At 45.7% G+C, this 22,823-nt stretch overlaps 1 protein-coding gene and 1 non-coding gene across 2 annotated transcripts in view; both read left to right on the top strand.

Annotated features, from left to right (window-relative positions):
* LOC128057765 (phospholipid-transporting ATPase IB) overlaps positions 1-22,823 on the top strand; it is a 402,538-nt gene that overhangs the window by 66,523 nt on the left and 313,192 nt on the right. Inside the window, exons 16-23 of the mRNA XM_052650261.1 lie at positions 335-440; positions 801-883; positions 2,391-2,440; positions 3,206-3,275; positions 5,069-5,153; positions 7,283-7,422; positions 8,805-8,943; positions 18,277-18,341. Of these exons, the coding sequence (XP_052506221.1) occupies positions 335-440; positions 801-883; positions 2,391-2,440; positions 3,206-3,275; positions 5,069-5,153; positions 7,283-7,422; positions 8,805-8,943; positions 18,277-18,341 (738 nt within the window). The remainder of the gene's footprint in view (positions 1-334; positions 441-800; positions 884-2,390; positions 2,441-3,205; positions 3,276-5,068; positions 5,154-7,282; positions 7,423-8,804; positions 8,944-18,276; positions 18,342-22,823) is intronic.
* LOC128057900 (U6 spliceosomal RNA) lies at positions 14,108-14,214 on the top strand. Its single transcript, XR_008200358.1, has one exon. It is a non-coding gene; the product is annotated as a U6 spliceosomal RNA (small nuclear RNA).

The following is a 22,823-nucleotide window of genomic DNA, read 5'->3' as shown; positions in this document are numbered from 1 at the left end:
TGAAGGGTAAGGAGAAAGTACAGGGTGGCAGTAGCAAGGGATTTAAATGGTCAAACAGCAAACTGGTCCATAAGAGACTCGTTCGCTTAGAAACAGTTTAAGGGTTTAGTTCGCATCAAATACATCACAAGGTACCCGGAGTAGCGGGTTGTAAGCTGCAGGAGATGAGCTGGATGACGAGCAGGTGTGCCTGGAGTCCACACTGGGGCTCCTGACCTCTGTTCTGAGGGGAGCAGGAAGGAACCCCTGGATTCTAAGCAGGAGGTCCCTTGAGCCTGACCCTGAAGTAGGTCAGGGGCGTCCTGACAGCTGCTAATCTTGGCTCCATTTGCAGCCCACCGCACCCTGCATCCAGGAGTTCCTGACCCTGCTGGCCGTGTGCCACACCGTGGTCCCCGAGAGGGATGGGGACAGCATCATGTACCAGGCCTCCTCCCCAGGTGAGGCCCTGCGGCCGGGGTGCCCGCTGCCCCCTTCCCCAACCCCTGGGTGTTTGCGGCGCTGTTGCCGGCCCTGCCCTGCCACGCGCCGCCATGTGCCTCCGGTCTCCCGCTGGCTGCAGAGTGTCCTGGGGACCAGTTCCAGGTCCACAGCTTCTCCTCTGAGGGAGGTGCTCCTTTCTGGACCCTAGTAGGGGGCAAGCAGTGAGTGGGCACCTTCTAGGTCCCCGGTCTTTACTGCACGGAAGGCCAGACGTCTGTCGCTGGTGTGGGTTTTTTTCATGTGAAAAATAACACTTGCTGAACAGAATGCTATCCATCCCAGAAATGAGTCAATGCCTCCTCTGTTCTTATTGACAGATGAAGCCGCTTTGGTCAAAGGGGCCCGGAAGCTGGGCTTTGTCTTCACAGCCAGAACACCCTACTCTGTCATCATCGAGGCCGTAAGTGACAGCCCCAGGCACCGCCGGATGCTCCTGGTCACCTCCTTTCTGGAAGGCTGTCTGTTAGATATAATAACGTCTGTTGCAATCAGGAGAGCTGGTTGTCTGTGAAACTAGGCATGTTGAGAATTGACAGGTTGTGTGATTCTGCTGGCTCAGGGTTGTGTGGTTTTATGTTGTTGGCTCAGGGTTGTGTTTTTGCATTTCTATCATCTTTCTCTCTCAAAGGCACTACCCATGGTCTTCCACCCGCTGATGTGGAATAATGTGCGGGAGAGAACATGGGAAGCCTGATACTGGGTCTGCAGTTGTTGGGAATAATCCCCTATCCAGCCCCTGCCCCAACCCCATCCTCGGGGCGGGTCCGTGTCTGTCTCTCTGAAGCCCTCGGTCTCTGACTCTAGTCTCTGGGGCTGGCAGAGCACGGAGTTGGCACTGAAATTTTTTTTTTTTTGATATGGGTTTTTTTCCCCCCCTTGAAATCAAGGCATTTGAATTTTTTCTGAGTTTCCCTCTCAAGGAGCCAGAGGGAGAAATTTGGGGATAAGAAAAGGTTTAAATCAGGAATGAGGTCAGATAGGGACCTTGGGGTGGCAGTAGGGACACGGGTGGGTGGGACGGGTGTTTTCTGTAATGAGCTGAGAGGGGCCACGCTCACTGTCTTGGTGGGTGAGGGACCTCTAACTATCCCCGCCCTCCGTTTGGGGAGGACTTGTGGCTTTTTACAGCTCTTGGCTTTCTGTGTCCTCGGATCTCATGGATGCGTGTGAAGTCCATGCCCATCTGGTGTAATAAGTCCATGTTGTTCCCGACCTGGCGGCAGTCCATTCTTTTACTTACATGCAAAACTTATATCATATTCCGAGTTGTTTTCAGAATTCCCCTGAATTTGGGGTGTGGACACTTGGTTGCAAAACCTAATGGGACTGCCACAGCGCTGCGTCTGTTCCGTGTGACTTTCACCTAGCCACATACCTTGCTGCACAGGCTACAGTCCACGGGGTCGCAAAGAGTTGGACACAACTGAGCGACTAACGCTGCAGAAAACCCATGTGTTACATAACAGGGTGCAGTCCCAGCCAGCCCTGTGGGAATGTAGTGGGGTGTAGTGTGTGTATATACTTATACGAAGTGTGAAGACTTCTGGATTCATGAGCCTAACTGGCCCCAGGTTTGGGATAGACCTGTGTAGCTCGTGTCCTTTGTTTGTGTGTCTTGGAAATGACGCTGTCGCTAGCTAGTGGGATGGTCACTCCTGGTGGAGGAAATGAGAAGCTTCCACCAGAAGGGGGCGCTGGGACCCCACCAGACTAACTGCGGGGACCCGTACAGGTTGGAAGGCGTCTGACCGGGAATAGATGGAGAGAGTGAGAGAGCATGGAGGAGGGAAGGCGTGGGGAGCAGGTGTGAGTAGAGAGGTTTGAGTGGGGAGTCGGTTGTTTTGAGATGTTAATGCTTTGCACTTCAGGTAAGAGAGGTAAGAGCTTTTTATTTTTTCCTCCTCTAGATGGGACAGGAACAGACATTTGGAATCCTGAATGTCCTGGAATTCTCCAGGTATGTTTCTCTTTTCTTAAACTCTATGTATACTGATCAGAAAGAAGAATCAGAGGGAGAGGGCGGGTCCTGATGGAAGATGTGCAAGGAGGCATGTGCTGGCGGGGGTGCTGGGGAGGAACCACGGAGGGACCTCAGTGCTAAATCACGAGGTTCTCGGAACCCATCATCTCTTTTCACTCCAGTCAAAAGAAGGCAGGATGAGATGCTTTTGAGGGAAGTGGATTCATATTCAATCTTCCCCTTTGTTACCTGGCATGTGACTGGATATTTTTGAGCTGTGCAATAAGAGTACATGGACAGAGTATCATCAGAAGAAAATGCCCAGAGGAGGCACTCAAGGTCCCTATTTCTGTCTCTCCTGCCATCAAGAGCTGTGCTAGTGAGCTCAGAGGTTAAAGCGTTTGCCTGCAATGCAGGAGACCTGGGTTTGATCCCTGGGTTGGGAAAATCCCCTGGAGAAGGAAATGGCACCCCACTCCAGTATTCTTGCCTGGAGAATCCCATGGACAGAGGAGCCTGGTGGGCTACAGTCCACGGGGTCGCAAAGAGTCGGACACGACTGAGCGACTTCACCTCACTATGTCCCCTGCATGTAAATAAGACAGTAGGTGGCACACAAATTTCAACTTGGAGGAGGAAGTTAGGGAAAACGGAGGTTGGGGCAGCCAGACCACCTTTTGGGCTGCTTACTGTTTAATCACAGGATGTGATCCTGTAAAACAGCAATGAGAGTTTTTTTCCTTGGTGTCTGTACCCTTACAGTGACAGAAAGAGAATGTCTGTGATAGTGCGAACTCCTTCAGGACAGCTTCGACTCTACTGTAAAGGGGCTGTAAGTACTGGCTGATGTCTGCACGGTGGGGGACCCCTGCTTCTCCCTTAACTGCCATTCTCTGCACCGCTTATGGTCACCCAGGTTGAAAGGCTCCTGAAGCTCACTGAGAGGTAAAAGCCCGCTGACCATGACGGGGGTTCAAGCCAGCGTGGCCAGGACAGTCAGTGGTTGGTTTCAGAAACAGTAGCTGGCTGTGTCCTCCAGAATCCTTGATGTGTGAATTCTGATTGCATTGTGACTGGGAGAGATGCAATCATTTGTGTTGACCTGTGATCTTTTAGGATTTCCCGGGTGGTAAAGAAGCCCCCTGCCAATGCAGGAGACGTAAGAGATGTGGGTTCGGACCCTGGGTCAGGAAGTTTCCCTGGAGGAAGGCATGGCAACCCACTCCAGCCTTCTTGCCTGGAGAATCCCATGGACAGAGGAGCCTGGGAGGTAACAGCCGAGGGGCTCGCACAGAGTCAGACACGACTGCAGCGACTTAATCTTTTAAGGATTCTGGTGTGTATTTTTTCTTTAGTAGTTGTTCTCAGTATTTGTGGTTTTTATTCACCACAGAGGCTGTGTGGCAGGCTTGAGGCAGTGTCCATCTGTGGTCCATCTTCACTCTGGTCCCCTCTGGTTACTTCCTACGTCAGGCTTTTTGTCCTCTGCCTCCTGGTCATTGAATCTAAATCTTTAGGGAAAGATGCTGTTGCTTATGAGCCTGACTCACAAAACTACATTCTGTAAAACTGTGGTCTTATGTGTTGAAGGAAAGCTTTATTAAGGTCAGCTCTTGAGTCTGTGTCGGGAAATATGAATAATACTAGGATCAACGATACATTGGGAATCTTACTGATCTTTACCAGTTGTGGGAAGAAGTATTTGAGCACACTGTCACCAGAGTTTTTAAAAGTGGGCAATGTGTGTGAATTCTAAAGGCATCCTGTGTGAATTCATTAAGCTCCAGATTATGCTAGGGTTGACTCTTTGCGACCCCATGGACTGCAGTGCACCAGGCTTGCCTGTCCTTCACCATCTCCCAGAGCCTTCTCAAACTCAAGTGAGTTTGTCGGTGATCACTTGAGTCAGTGGTGCCATCCAACCATCTTATCCTCTGTGTTCCCTTCTCCTCTTGCCCTCAGTCTTTCCTGGCATCAGGATCTTTTCCAATGAGTTGGCTCTTTGCATCAGGTGCCCGAAGTATTATAGGATTTAATTTTTTTCCAACTTGCCTCCCCCCAAACCAAACTAGATTTAAAAAATTTGGGGGGGAGCCTAAAACGTTGCTGTTTGTAACATATTTGCTGCATCATCTGTGGCCTGCAATTCTGCAGCCCTACTTTTGTAGGTTATGTGAATAATCCCTGGGTGATGAACTGTCTATACCATGTGTTCTCAGCTGAATTGGATTCTGTGCCTGGCAGGTTGTGCCCACCCCCAGGTGGGAGTCCGGCGGCGCTAGGAAGAGACTGGACACTTGGACAGTATAGGGTGTGTGTTTATGCTTCCCACTTCTGCAAAGGATACTATAAACTCCACTGGGAGCTTCGCACATCTGAGTGAATGTGGGCCCCTTTGTGTTCCTGATTATTTATCCTCCTGACACCCGGGGTCCTCCCCAATTTGTGGACCCACAGCTGATTTGCTTTCCACAGCTCATGACTGCATCCAGCCCAGAGCTGTCCTTCCCCTTCCCCACTCAGGCGTGCACTGGATTGAAACCAGGAAGTCAGAGCTGGGCTTGCGGCGCTGAAGGGTCAGCTGGCCTAACGGTTTGCCAATTACAGCGTTTCCCTGTTTTATAGGATAACGTGATTTTTGAGAGACTTTCAAAAGATTCAAAATACATGGAGGAGACTCTCTGCCACCTGGAGTACTTTGCCACGGAAGGTGAGTGGAGTTTGGAAATGTTATTTCTGCCGGCAGAGCCGTGCTTTCAGGGAGCACTCCAGTGAGCCTTCACGTTCACCTGTCATCTCTGGGGAGCGCTTGGCTTGCTTCACAGGCGAGTGGTGGTCTCGTGCCAACCCCGTCCCCACCCTGGTGTTCTGTGCCACTGGCAGTGACAAGAGTTGAGGCCCCAGACCAGCTGTGCTCTGCGACCTACACAGGAACCCCCCAGCTCTTAACCCAGGGGACGCGGGTGAGGCGGGTTCACACCTGATGCTGCACAGAATCGTCTTCTAGTCCCTTTCTGGAAAACTCCCCTTGTTGTTGTTTTCCTTATGACACTGGCTTGCCCTTGACTTCTGGCGAGAATAACCCACTGAACCCACAGAGAACAGGAAAGGAGTTCTCTGCAGGGCTTTAGACAGACTGATGTCAGGCTCCCCTGCACATGGGTGCAGTGAGAGCCGGGCCCCTGCGTGAGTGCTGGCCACTGCTTCCTCATCTCCCTGGGCTCCCGTGGGCATGTGTACCCATGTCTGTGCACACACATGCACACACGGGGATGTAGGGGCACACACACGCACACGTGGGAACACAGTCCCACTGAGGGGGACACACACACATGGGAACACACATGCACACCTGGGAACACACTCCCACTGAGGGACACACACACACACACACGGGGACACGGGGAAACACAGATGGGAACACATATGCACACATGGGAACACACTCCCACACAGGGACACATGCACACACGGGAACACACTCCCACCAAGGGACACATACACACACGGGAACACACTCCCACCGAGGGACACACACACACGGAGACATAGGGGAACACACATGCACACCTGGGAACACACTCCCACACAGGGACACATGTATACACGGGAACACACTCCCACCAAGGGACACATACACACATGGGAACATGGGGGAACACACGTGCATACCTGGAAACACACTCCCCGACAGGGACACATGCACACACGGGAACACACTCCTACCGAGGGACACACACACACACACAGGGACATGGGGGAGCACACGTGCACACCTGGGAACACACTCCCACACAGGGACACATGCACACGTGGACACATGCACACATGGGAACACACTCCCACCGAGGGACACACACACACACAGGGACATGGAGGAACACCATGCACACCTGGGAACACTCCCACACAGGAACATATGCACACACGGGAACACACTCCCACCAAGGGACACATACACACACAGAGACATAGGGGAACACACATGCACACCTGGGAACACACTCCCACACAGGGACATATGCACACACGGGAACACACTCCCACCAAGGGACACATACACACACAGAGACATAGGGGAACACACATGCACACCTGGGAACACACTCCCACACAGGGACATATGCACACATGGGGACATGGGGGAACACACGTGTATACCTGGGAACACACTCCCAGACAGGGACACATGCACACACGGGAACACACTCCCACACAGGGACACACACACACACACAGGGACATGGGGGAATACACGTGCACACCTGGGAACACACTCCCACACAGGGACACATGCACACACGGGAACACACTCCCACACAGGGACACACACACACACACACAGGGACATGGGGGAACACACGTGCACACCTGGGAACACACTCCCACACAGGGACACATGCACACCTGGGAACACACTCCCACACAGGGACACATGCACACGCACACACACAGCCTGGCTGATTGAAGCCCGTGTCTTTCGCGCGGTGGCGTGCTGGGCCTTTGTTGCTGTCTGACTGGTGCTCCTGCCCTCCAGCCCTGGCTCCTCCTGGGTGTGGGTCATGCCCAGCTCTTGCCCTGCTCTGCTGCTGGGGGCTCACTCCTATGGCTTCTTCTCTACTGTCAGCATCTATAGAAGAGCTGGTTTATATTAAAATAAAATTGCTTTTAAATTCCCCTTTTGAGCGTGTGAACGTGGAGTCAGAGTGACCCTACAGAGCCGATGGTCTGTATCACTTTTGCACACGCTGGTGGGGTCACGCGGTGTCTCCCAGAGGTAAGTCCCCTGCTGGCTCATCACCAGCAGCCTCACCGAGAGACCCTGGGGCTGTCTTGCAGGCTTGCGGACTCTGTGTGTGGCTTACGCTGACCTCACTGAGCGGGATTATGAGGAGTGGCTCAAAGTCTACCAGGAAGCCAGCACCATCCTGAAGGACCGCACTCAGCGGCTGGAGGAGTGCTATGAGATCATCGAGAAGGTAACTGCACGTGGCGGGGCTGTTATTGCCCAGTGACACCCAGCAGGCAGACAGTCTGTGAGCAGGGCTCCTTTTGCTCTACCTGCACAGTGATGCTGTCTTATGAGTATCTTAACTCACCATTAGCTTTTTTTTTGTTTTTCTCACTAGGAAATTACAATTTATTGAACAAAAAAATTGGCAGCCTGATAACTTACTTTATGACATATTATCCTTATGTAACAGTTACCTGGTTATTTGAAACTTTTCATAAAATGAGTTCATTAAATCAATGAGGTACATCAGTGAAGAAAGATACACTTTGGAAAAACACAAAACCAAGTAAAAAGTCATCATTAGTTTTTAATCATTTCTCTGCTTTAAGAAACCATCAGTTTTTATGGGGTACTGGAAAGGTCTAGCCACCCTCTGCCAAGCATTCGTGTCTTAAGTATCAGGGCAAAAACAGCATCGATGACGTTCTGGGCTGGCCTGAGATGAGGCTTAATGAGATTAGTTGACCCTATTGAGTTTCCTGGGCTGATAGAATGCCTAGGCTGGTTGGACATCTTATGTACCGTTGTCACACTTTCTATCCCAACACGGTTTGAGCTCTGCCTTTGCTGCTCCACGTTGCTGGTGTGGATTTTGTTGTTATTTCAGTTTCTCCCAAGATGTGAATTAGCTTTCTACAGGCTGATCCCCTGAAATCTGGAAGCCGGATTTCAGCCTTTTGTTTCATGTCAGCAACTGTTGGTCTGTCTGTTTTCCAGTTTCAGTAGCTTCAAAGTCATTGCTTGCTAGCTTTTCTCATTCCTTTTGCTTTTTGCCCCCTTGTTTGTCATTTTAATGAAATTTGGGTGCAGATGGAGCTGAATTCACGTGTCCATTTACCCTGATTCTCTGAAGATTCCAGTATTTACTTTGTGAATCATAAAGCAATGAAATAGATGAAGTACCCATGTGGCCCCATGCTAGCGGTGGGCACTCAGGACATCGTTGGCTTGCTGGTCACTGAATCATTTCTTCTCAGGTGTTAGCTGGACCACTGTCCCTTGCTTGTCAGTGAAGTGAGAGGGAGGGCTCAGTCCTGTTAGTGTCCCCAGGGTGACTTGCCCAAGTGCTCTGCTGCCGGACGGTCTCCATCTCATGATGCCTGGGTACCCAGAAGTAGATGATGAGTGCTGGCCTGCATGTGTGTGGGGAGCGGGGGATCTAGCCTTGTGGGTGGTTTGAAAATGCCACACGTGTCTGTCATTAATTATCTGCAAACAAAGGTTTGATGCAGAGGAAGTAAGGTAATTACTTCAGAACTTTTGACCACCTTTCCTTTGTGAGGAGTGTTGTCATTCATGCCGCTCACACGTTTCCACATCTTTAACTGAAGCTGTTTTTCAATCCAGAATCTACTGCTACTTGGAGCCACCGCCATAGAAGATCGACTTCAGGCAGGCGTGCCGGAAACCATAGCAACTCTGCTGAAGGCTGAGATTAAAATATGGGTGTTGACAGGCGACAAACAAGAAACTGCTATTAATATAGGTAATTCATTAAAAAAATAATTTCCCGATGCTGATTCTTGTCTTGTGTTTTTAAAGTCTTGTAGAAGTGTCCATGGGCTCCTCAGACACACTGACAGATGGTGTTTTATAGAATTCTTCATTCACAAGGTCGAGAAAAGTTTACTGAAACCAAATGAACATGCCCTTTATGAGCATTATCTGCCTGTTATAAACATTAAAACTATGATACCTTCCTGAAAAGTAATTGGACACACTTATAGGGCTTCCCTAGTGGTTCAGCAGCAAAATATCCACCTGCAATGTAGGAGACACAGGAGAGGCTGGTTTGATCCCTGTGTTGGGAAGATCCCCTGGAGTAGGAAATGGCAACCCACTCTAGTATCCTTGCCTGGAAAACCCCATGGACAGAGGAGCCTGGTAGGCTGCAGTCCATGGATTAAAGAGTCAGACAGGACTGAGTGACTGAGTATGCATTCATAAAACCTAGAGAATTCAAGAGTTGATGAGAGCTTGATTTTCTTATTACTTTTTTCATAAAAATTTAGTCTAAGAGACTAAGCATATTTTCATTAAGTTTAAATGTGCGTTACTATTTTATATAGTTATAGCCCTTTTAATGATTTTTACCAATTGATATGTTTTTCTAAGAGTCTTGTATCTTTCCCTTCCCTGTATGAGTTGATGACCTCTTTGGTTTCTAAGTATTGCAGAAATGAAAATTGAAGAAAGGGAATTTAAGTCCAAATGACTTGATGAGTGTTGCTGAAGGTGGCTTTATTTCTTGTTTATGGTGAGTAGTATTCCACTCAGAGAAGGAAATGGCAACCCACTCCAGTGTTCTTGCCTGGAGAATCCCAGGGACGGGGGAGCCTGGTGGGCTGCCATCTCTGGGGTCGCACAGAGTCAGACATGACTGAAGTGACTTAGCAGCAGCAGCAGCAGTATTCCACTGTGTATATGCCACTGAATTTGGCCTTGGAATGCGGAATGAAGCAGGGCAAAGACTAATAGAGTTTTGCCAAGAAAATGCACTGGTCATAGCAAACACCCTCTTCCAACAACACAAGAGAAGACTCTACACGTGGACATCATCTGATGGTCACACCAAAATCAGACTGATTATATTCTTTGCAGCCAAAGGTGGAGAAGCTCTATACAGTCAGCAAAAACAAGACTGGGAGCTGACTGTGGCTCAGATCATGAACTCCTTATTACCAAATTCAGATTCAAATTGAAGAAAGTAGGGAAAACCGCTAGGCCATTCAGGTATGACCTAAATCAAATCCCTTATGATTATACAGTGGAAGTGAGAAATAGATTTAAGGGCCTAGATCTGATACATAGAGTGCCTGATGAACTATGGACTGAGGTTCGTGACATTGTACAGGAGACAGAGATCAAGACCATTCCCATGGAAAAGAAATGCAAAAAAGCAAAATGGCTGTCTGGGGAGGCCTTACAAATAGCTGTGAAAAGAAGAGAGGCAAAAAGCAAAGGAGAAAAGGAAAGATAAAAGCATCTGAATGCAGAGTTCCAGAGAATAGTAAGAAGAGATAAGAAAGCCTTCTTCAGTGATCAATGCAAAGAAATAGAGGAAAAGAACAGAATGGGAAAGACTAGAGATCTCTTCAAGAAAATTAGAGATACCAAGGGAACATTTCATGCAAAGATGGGCTCGATAAAGGACAGAAATGCTCTGGACCTAACAGAAGCAGAAGATATTAAGAAGAGGTGGCAAGAATACACAGAAGAACTGTACAAAACAGATCTTCATGACCCAGATAATCATGCTGATGTGATCACTAATCTAGAGCCAGACATCCTGGATGTGAAGTCAAGTGGGCCTTGGAAAGCATCGCTACGAACAAAGCTAGTGGAGGTGATGGAATTCCAGTGGAGCTGTTTCAAATCCTAAAAGATGATGCTGTGAAAGTGCTTCACTCAGTATGCCAGGAAATTTGGAAAACTCAGCAGTGGCCACAGGACTGGAAAAGGTCAGTTTTCATTCCAATTCCAAAGAAAGGCAATGCCAAAGAATGCTCAAACTACCGCACAATTGCACTCATCTCACATGCTAGTAAAGTAATGCTCAAAATTCTCCAAGCCAGGCTTCAGTAATACGTGAACTGTGAACTTCCTGATGTTCAAGCTGGTTTTAGAAAAGGCAGAGGAACCAGAGATCAAATTGCCAACATTCGCTGGATCATGGAAAAAGCAAGAGAGTTCCAGAAAAACATCTATTTCTGCTTTATTGACTATGCCAAAGCCTTTGACTGTGTGGATCACAATAAACTATGGAAAATTCTGAAAGAGATGGGAATACCAGACCACCTAACCTGCCTCTTGAGAAATCTGTATGCAGGTCAGGAAGCAACAGTTAGAACTGGACATGGAACAACAGACTGGTTCCAAATCGGGAAAGGAGTACGTCAAGGCTGTATATTGTCACCCTGCTTTTTTAACTTATGTGCAGAGTACATCATGAGAAATGCTGGGCTGGAAGAAGCACAAACTGGAATCAAGATTGCCGGGAGAAATATCAATAACCTCAGTTATGCAGATGACACCACCCTTATGGCAGAAAGTGAAGAGGAACTAAAAAGCCTCTTGATGAAAGTGGAAGTGGAGAGTGAAAAAGTTGGCTTAAAGCTCAACATTCAGAAAACGAAGATCATGGCATCCGGTCCCATCACTTCATGGGAAATAGATGGGGAAACAGTGAAAACAGTGTCAGACTTTATTTTGGGGGGCTCCAAAATCACTGCAGATGGTGATTGCAGCCATGAAATTAAAAGATGCTTACTCCTTGGAAGAAAAGTTATGACCAACCTAGATAGCATATTCAAAAGCAGAGACATTTCTTTGCTGACTAAGGTCCATCTAGTCAAGGCTATGATTTTTCCAGTGGTCATGTATGGATGTGAGAGTTGGACTGTGAAGAAGGCTGAGCACTGAAGAATTGATGCTTTTGAATTGTGGTGTTGGAGAAGACTCTTGAGAGTCCCTTGGACTGCAAGGAGATCCAACCAGTCCATTCTGAAGGAGATCAGCCCTGGGATTTCTTTGGAAGGAATGATGCTAAAGCTGAAGCTCTAGTACTTTGACCACCACATGCGAAGAGTTGACTCATTGGAAAAGACTCTGATGCTGGGAGGGATTGAGGGCAGGAGGAGAAGGGGACGACAGAGGATGAGATGGCTGGATGGCATCACTGACTCGATGGACGTGAGTCTGAGTGATCTCCGGGAGTTGGTGATGGACAGGGAGGCCTGGCGTGCTGCGATTCATGGGGTTGCAAAGAGTCGGACATGACTGAGCGACTAAACTGAACTGAACTGAAGGGCGTCAGTTGAGCCTGCAGAGGATGCAATGTAGATGTCTAGACTTGATGTTGGACTTGTCCACATCAGACCACAGGCAACGGGTGTGAGCAGCCTGAGGTCGTGCTCCAGATCGAGGACAATTGTCAGCCTCTGTTCTAGTCCCATGTTCTTCAAACCTTCTGTGATATGAGCTGTTATCCATCTGTCTCCCACTATATGGACTGGATATTTTGTACATTTGAGTTTGTCCTATGTGTATGTTAGGGTACCCAGAAGGTACTTGTGAAGCAGATCAAGTGTCTAGCTGTTCTCCTTCTAGCTGGAGTAAGGAGAAGAGTCCTGAGAGCCAATTTTGCTGTGCTGGGGGGTTTCTCTACTCTGTCTTCGGTCTTTACACGTCAGTAGTCTTAGAGCCTTGGGAGCTGGAGACATCAGAGTCTACAAGGTCTCACTCTACTTAATGACCGAGCTAGTTAGTGCTGGGTCTCGGGGCCATGAATCCTGGTGCAGGATGCATTTTAAACAGATTCACACAGCTTTCACGAACACCCTTCTCCAAAATTTGACTTAGAAAACCCTAGAGAAGGTACTTTATTTCATGCATTCTAAGACACACATTGTTTTCATATTTTACTGCTTCCAAAGTTGGAATGTCTTATGGCTGTTGACTCTTACGGTTTTTAACTGGCAACATTTCCCTTTAGAGGTGACATTTGGTGTTTGGTGCTATTGGCTGTCTGTAGTATTTGCTGTATCTCTTGTCATTTATCTACCACCTGTCCACCCATCTGTCTGAGTTTGAAAATTTATTTGAAGCATTCCTTTTAGTTTATACCTTGAAAATAAATACATGTAGTCAAATTAAATTGCAGGATATTTGTCTCATATGAGCTTATGAATATTAGGTAGACACAGTCATCCCACATGTGACTTTGAGGTCCTTTGGAACTGGCACAATGCCAGGACTCTGCAGTGCCGTGCTTGAAACACACTAATAAGCTGTGTTTCCGGGAACTGGCAATTCTCTTTTTTAGCCTAAAAATTTAGCATCAGCTATTCTAAAGTGAAATTTCAGCTGTAGCCTTGGTGAATCATGTAGTTGTCATTTCCTATTATGGCTGGATGAAGCATCCATTACGTAGTAAGAAAGTAGATGTGAGGTTTTCAGAGTCTATAATTTTCTTTTAATGAAGGTAGCATAAGTGAGAACAAACTCCGAATGCTGGGAACAGCTTTCATTGTGAACCGTCTGAGCTCGAATTCAGACATCTCCCCACCCCTGACATTTTGGTGTCATTTCATACCTTGAAACCACTTCTGTAGTCTTTTGCAAGTTTAATTTCTGAAAGCCATGAACGTGGACTTGCCCACTGGCAGGAAGATGAGTCTGGTGGTCGGGCGGTGCTGGGGGCCCTCAGCCCTGGGCCCAGTGACGCTTGCAGAAGGGTCAGGTTCGTGGTTTCTTGATGACCTGCAGCTCCGTAGTTGCCAGCTGCTCCTCTGTAGACTGGGGAGTTTAGATTCCCATCTTGGGGCCTGAGTGAATCATGAGACCAACTCAGGAATGAGATAGATGAGAAAGTACCAGTCATGCAGTGTGGATGCTGAGCGTGGCTGGCGTTCATAGTAGTCACTCAGTGAATGTGCGCATGGCGGTTGGCGTATGATGGCTAAATCCTTTCTGTAAGTCTTACATCCCCTTTGAGATCGACGTTATCCCCTTTCAAAGATGGAACTGAGGCACAGAGATACCAGGTCACCTAGCCTGGGCCACACCTAGCCTGAGAGTCTGAGCATGTGAGCCTGACATGTGACAGTCACTTCCCAGAAGGACAGATGTGCATCAGAAAGACCAAGGGGGTGCTTGCTTCAGCAGCACATATGCTAAGATGGGAACAATACAGAGGAGATGAGCATGGCTCTCGTGCAAGGATGACATGCAAATTCATGACGCGTTCCATGGTTTTTATATATGGCATCTGGAAAAAATGGTACTGCAGAATTTATTTACAGGGCAACAGTGGAGAAACAGGCGTAGGAAATAGACTTATGGACATGGGGAGAGGGGAGGAGAGGGTGAGATGTGTGGAAAGAGTAACATGGAAACTTACCATATGTAAAATAGACAGCCAGCGGGAATTTGCTGTATGGCTCAGGAAACTCAAACAGGGTTTCTGTATCAACTTAGAGGGGTGGGATGATGGGGAGGGAGTTTCAAAAGGGAGGGGATATATGTATACCTATGGCTGATTCATGTTGAGGTTTGATAGAAAACAGCAAAATTCTGTAAAGCAATTATCCTTCAATTAAAAAAAATTAATTAAAAAAAAAAGAAAGACCAAGGGAGGCTGTGTGGGTGAAATGGGTTTAAAACTTGAACCTCAAGAATTTGTTTCAGACAAAGAATGAGCATAGAACAGGTCATCGATGGCAGGGTTTGCAGGGGACGTGGTGAGGTATGGTTGAAGCCTTTCTGAGAGGCATCTGAGGATCTGGTGAGAAGGGTGCCTGGGTATGGTTCTCCCGACAAGCCTTCAACATTCTGGTTCTCTGATGGGGAAGGATTCTTGAGCCTTGACCCAGTCTGGAGGAGACTGAGTTCCATCTGTTATCATCCGTTTTTGACGTCTGGAGCTGTGTTCTGTATGCTCACACTCGAACACTGAGTGACCAGATTCTACCTGATATCATTTAGAGCCAACAGCACACTTGTTGAGGATTTGGAGCCAAGGTGAATCCCACTGTCGGGTAGTTTGGCGGATCCCAGGTATATGGTTGGTAGGAATCAGTCATTCCTAACCCTTCCAGAGGGCTTCCCAGGTGGCACCGTGGTCAAGAACCCACCTGCCAGTGCAGGAGATGTAAGAGACACAGGTTCAATCCCTGAGTTGGAAAGATCCCGTGGAGAAGGAAATGGGAACCCACTCCAGTGTTCTTGCCTGGAGAATCCAATGGACAGAGGAGCTTGTGGGCTATAGTCCATTGCGCCCCTAAGAGTTGGACATGTCTGAAGCGACTTAGCATGAACACGAACTTTCAAAAGTGTCTCTGAAGAAATCTGGGTTGAGCTATCTTTGACAATATATGCTTACCTCAAAAGAAAAGACACATAGTGAGTTCCAAGAGGTTTGTTTTGGTCATATTTTCCAGTGTGAATGATGATTTTATTAAACCCAGGTCCGGCTATAAGTACCGTAGATGCTGTAATATTTTGATTTCTTTGATTCTACTCAGGTAGCAGAAAGACTCAACACTTTTGTGGTGTACTGTTAACTTCAGCCCTAGTAAAGAGTGAAATCCCAGAGGTCCCCTCCTCAGTCATTTTACGGTCGTCTTGTTAGATTGGGAGATTAAAGAAATAGACCTCAATTTACAAGAGTAGATTGACATTTCATACGTGGCTCTTCTCCAAGAGTTGATCTCATTTTATCCAAAAACATTAGAAGTCAAGCACAGCAAACTTGGATTGACATAATTTAATTTGCCACATTAGCTAAGTCACATTTAACTGTGTTAAATTTCCATGGTCTGTCTAGAGCAAGTGTTCTGTGTGATAATTCTTTAAGCAAAATCTTGCTTCGTTTTCCAAATTAGAAAAAAAAAAAACCTGTTTCTTTTCAGAAGCCTTGAGTTCTGTGTATTTAAATTCATGAACGTGTCAGTGGTTTTATTTATTACCCTCTCCCTGCAACGGATAGAAAAATACTTTGAGCTTTTCCATAATATCTTTATGCAGCTTCAGTTGTCAAGTGGCATTTGACTTAAATTGCAAAATGTAAAATCAAGCGGCAGGCGACGGCTTAAAGATTACAGCTTGCTTCTGCAGCTGTTGTTCATATCAAAAACTACCAGCAAATCCTTTTGCATGAGTTATACTAAATTTGTAACAGTGTCTATTGTGTAGAGTTGCTGGAAGTTTCTGGGGCAAGGGAAGAAAACGATTAAAGTTTCAATATCCCTGTTTGTCAATGAAAATAAAATGTAGACTCCCTTCTATACTTCACCTAAGAATTTATAGGAAGGAAGAATACATTTGTAAAATTTGGGGGAAAGAAAATTCAATTATTTCTATCCTGCTCTGTAGCACTTTACTGGCATCCTGGGAAACTCATTTCTACTCATCACTATTGTTAAAATACAGACTTGAACAAGTTTGGAAATGCACAGAAACTTGTGCTGTGTTTCCTCCTTTTTTTTTTTTTTTTCTCTACCCCTCTTAGAGGTTTAACAGGTGTTTGCTTGTGTGGTCCTGTGATTTTTGACTTAGTTGTTTTCACTTTAAAAATATTAATAATATGTGGCGGTTGTAACCAGCAAAATAGTCTCATTCCCTTGAGATAACTGTTACTAACTGCCTGAACTAGGTATTCTTGATGGTATTCTTAAAAAAATTAAAATTGGATAAAAAGCTGTAGTTTTGTGCTAGGAAATTTGTGTTCTGAGGTGGCTGCTAAATATTCTTGTCAAATGACCATCATTAGTGGAGAATATACTTCATACATTCCAAAATGAAGGAAAGTATTTATCACCCCCCCCCCCCCAAAAAAAACACCCCAAGGTTTTTCTCATCTTAATTTTAGTCTGTCTTGAGTTCTATTTTGTGCCTGTTAGTAGTGCTTCCTGGGGATGAAAAGAGAGCCTGCTGGGTAGAATCAAGCACATACTCACAGTAGGTCTATGGCTTGTCCATCAGTTAAATGCCTGTTGTCTTTTCTAGTAAATACAGCATCTGTGGGAAGGGTTATTTTGGCTCTTCTATGGAGGACTGCCCTGGCTCCTGTTGCCCAGGGTACAGCACGGGTTAAGGCCATTCATGTGATGGTCACCTGCATCCTTGCATGAAGGGTGATGTCCTTCATGCTGATGACTTGCTCCCTGTTTCTCTGGTCAGTGGTCCATTATTGCTGTGAGGGCCACTTTTCTAGGTGGGAGGACTCTCTTCTTGCCTCGTCTCCATGAGATCAATTGAGCAGGGGTTGGTGGGGAACGCATGTTGTTGCCAGCTCTCTCGAGCAGGGTGATTTGAAAGAAAGCCCAGGGCCCCTATAAACACCCTGGGACTTGAGGTTTGCTAGGCCCACCTCCTCCTCTTCCCCAGGGCCTGGGGATTTGAAGGGGAGGAGTCAGAAGAGGCTCTCAAAGTCTCCGTAGGAAAGAGCTTCATAGAAATATGTTCACCTTCTGGGAGGAAAAGTGGGAGAGTACCTAGCTTAAATTAACCTACAGAGGAGAGGTACCATTGTTTAAAATGCAATGGGAATTGTTAAGAATTAGCACTGAGATACTCTTATTTGAAACCCATTTTAAAGCTCATGTAATTTTTGAAATGGGATTGCTTTGACCTTTCGCAGGAAAAGTAACTCTCTCTGTGTATCATAGGATTCCTTGGAAACCTGCTGTGAGAATTGAAGTAAAAGTGCAAGTGTTAGTTGCTCAATCATGTTTGACTCTTTGCAACCCCATGGACTGTAGCCCGCCAGGCTCCTCTGTCCATGGGATTTTCCAGGCATGAATACTGGAGAGGGTTGCCATCCCTTTCTCCAGGGGATCTTCCCAACCCAGGGATCGAACCTGGGTCTCCTGCATTAGCAGGCAGATTCTTTGCCGTCTGAGCCACCAGGGAAGTCCCAAGCGGGTGAGGGACTTAATGTCACAGTAGGCGCGTTTATGGTTATGGTGATTGAGGAGCAATTTTGGGTTCCATTTGTCTCCTAAAGTGTTTGCTGTTGTTGTAGAGAACCCAGGGCTCATCCTATTGTTCTACAAGGATAACAAGGATAAGGGAAAATCCACAGAAAACTGACAAGTGTTTATTGATATCTCGGTTATTAGTTATGGAGACCTTTGTGAGCACTGCTGTTAAAGCTGTCTGCAAGGGTCAAGCTCTACTCGATTCCTCTGTGTGAGCCCATAGGCTTAACACGGTCATCAGTCAGGTGCAGGACGGGGACTGAGTTCAGGTGACTCTGAACACGGTGCATCCTGGCAAGGATGGAAATTCACGTATCTTGTTCTTTTCCTCACTCTAGGTTATTCTTGCCGGTTGGTGTCACAGAACATGGCCCTTATCCTACTGAAGGAGGATTCTTTGGACGTAAGTAGCTTTTCGAAAGTTATATTTGATATAATTGTGTTAAACCTTTTGTTTATTTCTACTATGGCCAATAAGCAGTGTTTATGTATTTTCCTGAAAAGTGACTATGAAACTACTTGGTGTGTTTTCTGTTTTTGTTTATGAATAAATGGCATAAAGTCATATCTTTAAACATCAAAATAGTAAGTTTAGGACATTGCTTTTTGAGCTTCATGATGATGCTTTGTTTTACTCACCTAGAGTTGTGCGTTTATAATGGAGTAGTCTTAGTCTGGTTTGACTTCCTGTTAGGATCTCCATAAAGGAGTGACAGTCAGCTCAAATGTTGCTTGCTATGAAGACTCGCAGGATTTCCTTTCTAGTTTCAAGTGTCAGGAGTTGTCTCTGTGTATATGACAGTTGGTTACACGGGCTCAGGGAGAATGGAAGAGACCCCTATTTGCCCTTTCACGGTCTAAAGCCACTGGTGAGATCCTGGCTGGGAGCTGATTTGCGGGTCACCAGTGGTCTGCCTGGCAGTGTGACATGGTACCAGGAGCTCAACAGTGAGGTTCCATTTGTAGGTCACTTAATAAGAGCTTGTTCTGGCAGGTACCCGTGGCTATGCTTACTGTCAGTGCATATTTAAATGCCCGCGCTCAGAGCGGGTGTTAGGGTTAGTTACTCTTGTAATGGGAGGAGATGTACTACCTGCAAACTGGGGGTGTGACTCCTCCTGTTAAGGCCAGGGTGTGGTGTACCCGTTGAGGATTCCAGGGGTGGGAATCGGGGGGCGTCTGTACCGCTGAAGCCCCTCATCAGTTGATGCAGGTAGTCTCTGCTTTCCCTCCCTGGGGTGTGGCGCTGGGTGAACTACGAGAGGTAAGAGGTGTTGTTGATCGCTTTTCTGTCTGGATGAGCATTTTCTTCTTAGTCTTTCAATATGAGAGCAGTCTTACACACATGACTTAAGAACATGTTGAAGAATAAGAATCCCTGGGCAGATAAAAACCCAAGCTTACTGTATAAGTAGGAACAGGAGTATTCTTTCTTAGAGATGAGCTGTCTGCTCTCATTGGGGAAATTCTTAAGTTACCACTGTCTCCTTCTCCCGGTGTAACCATCTACCTCTTCCACTTAAATTCGAATCATAGACCTCATGGAAGATGTTTTAGTTCATGCAAACTTACTCATTTGACCTGAACATTGTTTTATTGAGGTACTCTTTTCCCTTTATTACCCAGAACTTAAATTTTCAGTGTAAAATAAAGGGATATATATATATATATATATGGGGCTTCCCTGGTGGCTCAGATGGTAAAGCGTCTGCCTACAATGCGGAAGACCAGGGTTCGATCCCTGGGTTGGGAAAATCCCCTGGAGAAGGAAATGGCAACCCACTCCAGTATTCTTGCCTGGAAAATTCCATGGACTGAAGAGCCTGGTAGGCTACAGTTCATGGGGTTGCACAAGAGTCGGACATGACTGAGCAACTTCACTTCACTTCACATATATATGTATATATAAAGAGAAAATTTCCTGTAAGGGGTTAATGAGAAGTGAAAATGTTTTTCTCTGCTGTCCATGGCAATAGTCGCTTGCCATAAGTGGTTATTAATTACTTGAAGTGTAACCAGTTTGATTAAGGAACTATCAATTTCAAGTAATTTAAATGACCACATGTGGCTAGTGGCTGCTGTACTGGAAGACACAGTGAAGGTCATTTTCAGTCCATTTGTGCAGGGGTCAGCAATTTCTGGCCATTGGTCCAAATCTAAGCTTACCACTTGTTTTCTTCTCTCTCAGTTTTTTTGAGACATAGTTGACATACAGCACTGTACACGTTGGGCTTCCCTGGTGGCTCAGACAATAAAGAATCTGCCATGAGACCTGGGTTCAATCCCTAGGTCAGGAAGATTCCCCAGGGAAGGGGATGGCTACTGACTCCAGCATTCTTGCCTAGAGAATTCCATGGACAGAGGAGCCTGGCAGGCTCCAGTCCATGGGCTTGCAAAGAGTCAGGCGTGACCAATAACACCCATTTAAGGTGTTCAATAAAATGACTTACCTGCATTATGAAATGATGACCACAATACACTGAGTGAATGTCATCTCCTAGATACAAATTAAATAGAAAAAATATTTCTTGTGATGAGGACTCTTAGGATTTACTCTTAACAACTTTCATATATAACTTACAGCAATTAATAAATAAACTATATTTATCATGTTGTACATTCCATCCCTAGTGCTTATTTTCTTTACAGCTGGAAGTTTGTAGCTTCTGACCATCTTCCTATACTTCCCCCTCCCCAGTCCCTCACTTCTGGTACCCACAAATCTGATCTTTCTCTACGAGTTTGCTTTTGAAATATAATTGACCTATAGCACTGTTAGTTCCTGTTACACAACATAGGGATTTGACCACCTGTTTTTGTAAATAAAGTTTTATTGGAAGATAGTCATTTACATATTGTCAGTGGTGAAGGTAAATAATTGCAAAACAGAAAAAATCGTCCATGAACTCTCACCTGTTTGCTGTCTGCTCCCTCCCTGATGAGAAGGAAACTGACTCCATTCTAGTTCCACTGTGTGCTATTGCTGTATCTTCTAAAACAATGTTTACTGAAATGTTAAGAAGCACTAAGAGAGAAGTAGAATCTTTGGCTAATTTGGGGGGAGATCCAGAGTTATAAATAATTCAGTACATTTCCCACCACAAGTTTTGTGCTATCTTTAATATGCTTATCACACTGTGAGTCAGGTAGAGGGTGATATAGAATATTTTGTTAACCAAACTTATTTAAACCAGAGTTTTTTTTTTTTTTTGATGAGTAACTCTATGATAGCAATTCAGTTCAGTTCAGTTCAGTTCAGTCGCTCAGTTGTGTCCGACTCTTTGCGACCCCATGAATCGCAACACGCCAGGCCTCCCTGTTCATCACCATCTCCCGGAGTTCACTCAGACTCACGTCCATCGAGTTCGTGATGCCATCCAGCCATCTCATCCTCTGTCGTCCCCTTCTCCTCCAGCCCCCAATCCCTCCCAGCATCAGAGTCTTTTCCAATGAGTCAACTCTTCTCATGAGGTGGCCAAAGTACTGGAGTTTCAGCTTTAGCATCAATGATAGCAATACAGGTTTAGAAATGCTGATTTTAAAAATATAGAGATTTCCTCTTTACAGATGTGATAAAGTAAAAGCAAATAAAAGAGGATACTCAGAGTAAGAAAACAGAAAAACACATATTTAACTTCAGAATTTATGTGAAATCAACAGATATTTGAGTGTTCTTAGTAGGCCGTGCAGATTGCTAGAATTGCAGATGTAGCAATAAATGACAGTGTATTCTCTACTCTCAGGTTTCTATTTTAGCTGAGAAAATAGCCATTTAGTATTGACTTAATTAAGCTTTTTTTGTGCCAGTTGCCACAAAGGAGAAATGTAAGGTAAGATGCTAAGTACAAATAGTTAGGGGGGTTCATGAGCTTTCTTGGCGAAAGATGAGATGGTAAATATTTTAGGCTCTAGGTCACAGCTGCTCTTTTCTCCCCCTTTAATGAGAAAGCAGCTGTAGATAGCACACACACAGGACACACATACACAGATGTGAGGGTGTCCCATTCGCATACACACATCTGTCTCTTTGTACTCATGTTCTTAACACATTACTGACCAGGGGATTTTAATAGACTCTAACACCAGTGGCCATAATACCTTTCCAGTCAATAATGTATTAAGTATTTTCCAAAAGTGACTGTACGAGTCAAAAAGGAAGTCTTCATGATATTTCAGAGAATTGGTCATCATTTGGCTTGTTCTGTGAATCCAAGGCTCCGAACCAACAAATCAGTGATTTAAAAAAAAGTTCATTATAAAACTTCCCTGGTGGCTCAGCTGGTAAAGGATCTGCTGGTAATGCGGGAGACCTGGGTTCGATCCCTGGATTAAGAAGATCCTCTGGAGAAGGAAAAGGCTACCCACTCCAGTATTCTGGCCTGGATAATTCCATGGACTACAGTCCATGGGGTCGCAAAGAGTCAGACACAACTGAGGGACTTTCACACTCATAAAAATCTGTAGTCTTGGAAATTTAAAAACCACTCATAAATAATTCAAGAGTCAGAGAGGAAATCACATTGGAAATTAGAAAATACTTAGAATGATTGAAAAATACCTTGCATCAAAATCTGTGGGATTTGAATTTCCCAGAGAGAGAAATTTGTACCATCACTGCTTATCGTATAAAAGAGGAAATACTTAAAAGTAGTAAGCTATTCATACAGTTTAAGATGTTAGCAAAAGAGCAAGATAAGATCAACAAAACTGAAAGTGGATTCTTCAAAAAGACTAATGAGATTAACACACACAAAGCTGGTCAGGGAAAAAAAATGTTAGGAATGAGAAAAGAGAAATAACTTCAGGTAGAGAGAGCAGTGATTAAATATGAATGACTGTGTAAATAAATTTGAGGCTTAGATGAAATGGGTAATTACCTAGGAAA

The sequence above is a fragment of the Budorcas taxicolor genome, chromosome 12 (genome assembly GCF_023091745.1).
Source record: "Budorcas taxicolor isolate Tak-1 chromosome 12, Takin1.1, whole genome shotgun sequence".
In the NCBI taxonomy this organism is placed as follows: domain Eukaryota; kingdom Metazoa; phylum Chordata; class Mammalia; order Artiodactyla; family Bovidae; genus Budorcas; species Budorcas taxicolor.
This window is presented reverse-complemented; position numbering and strand designations above follow the sequence as displayed.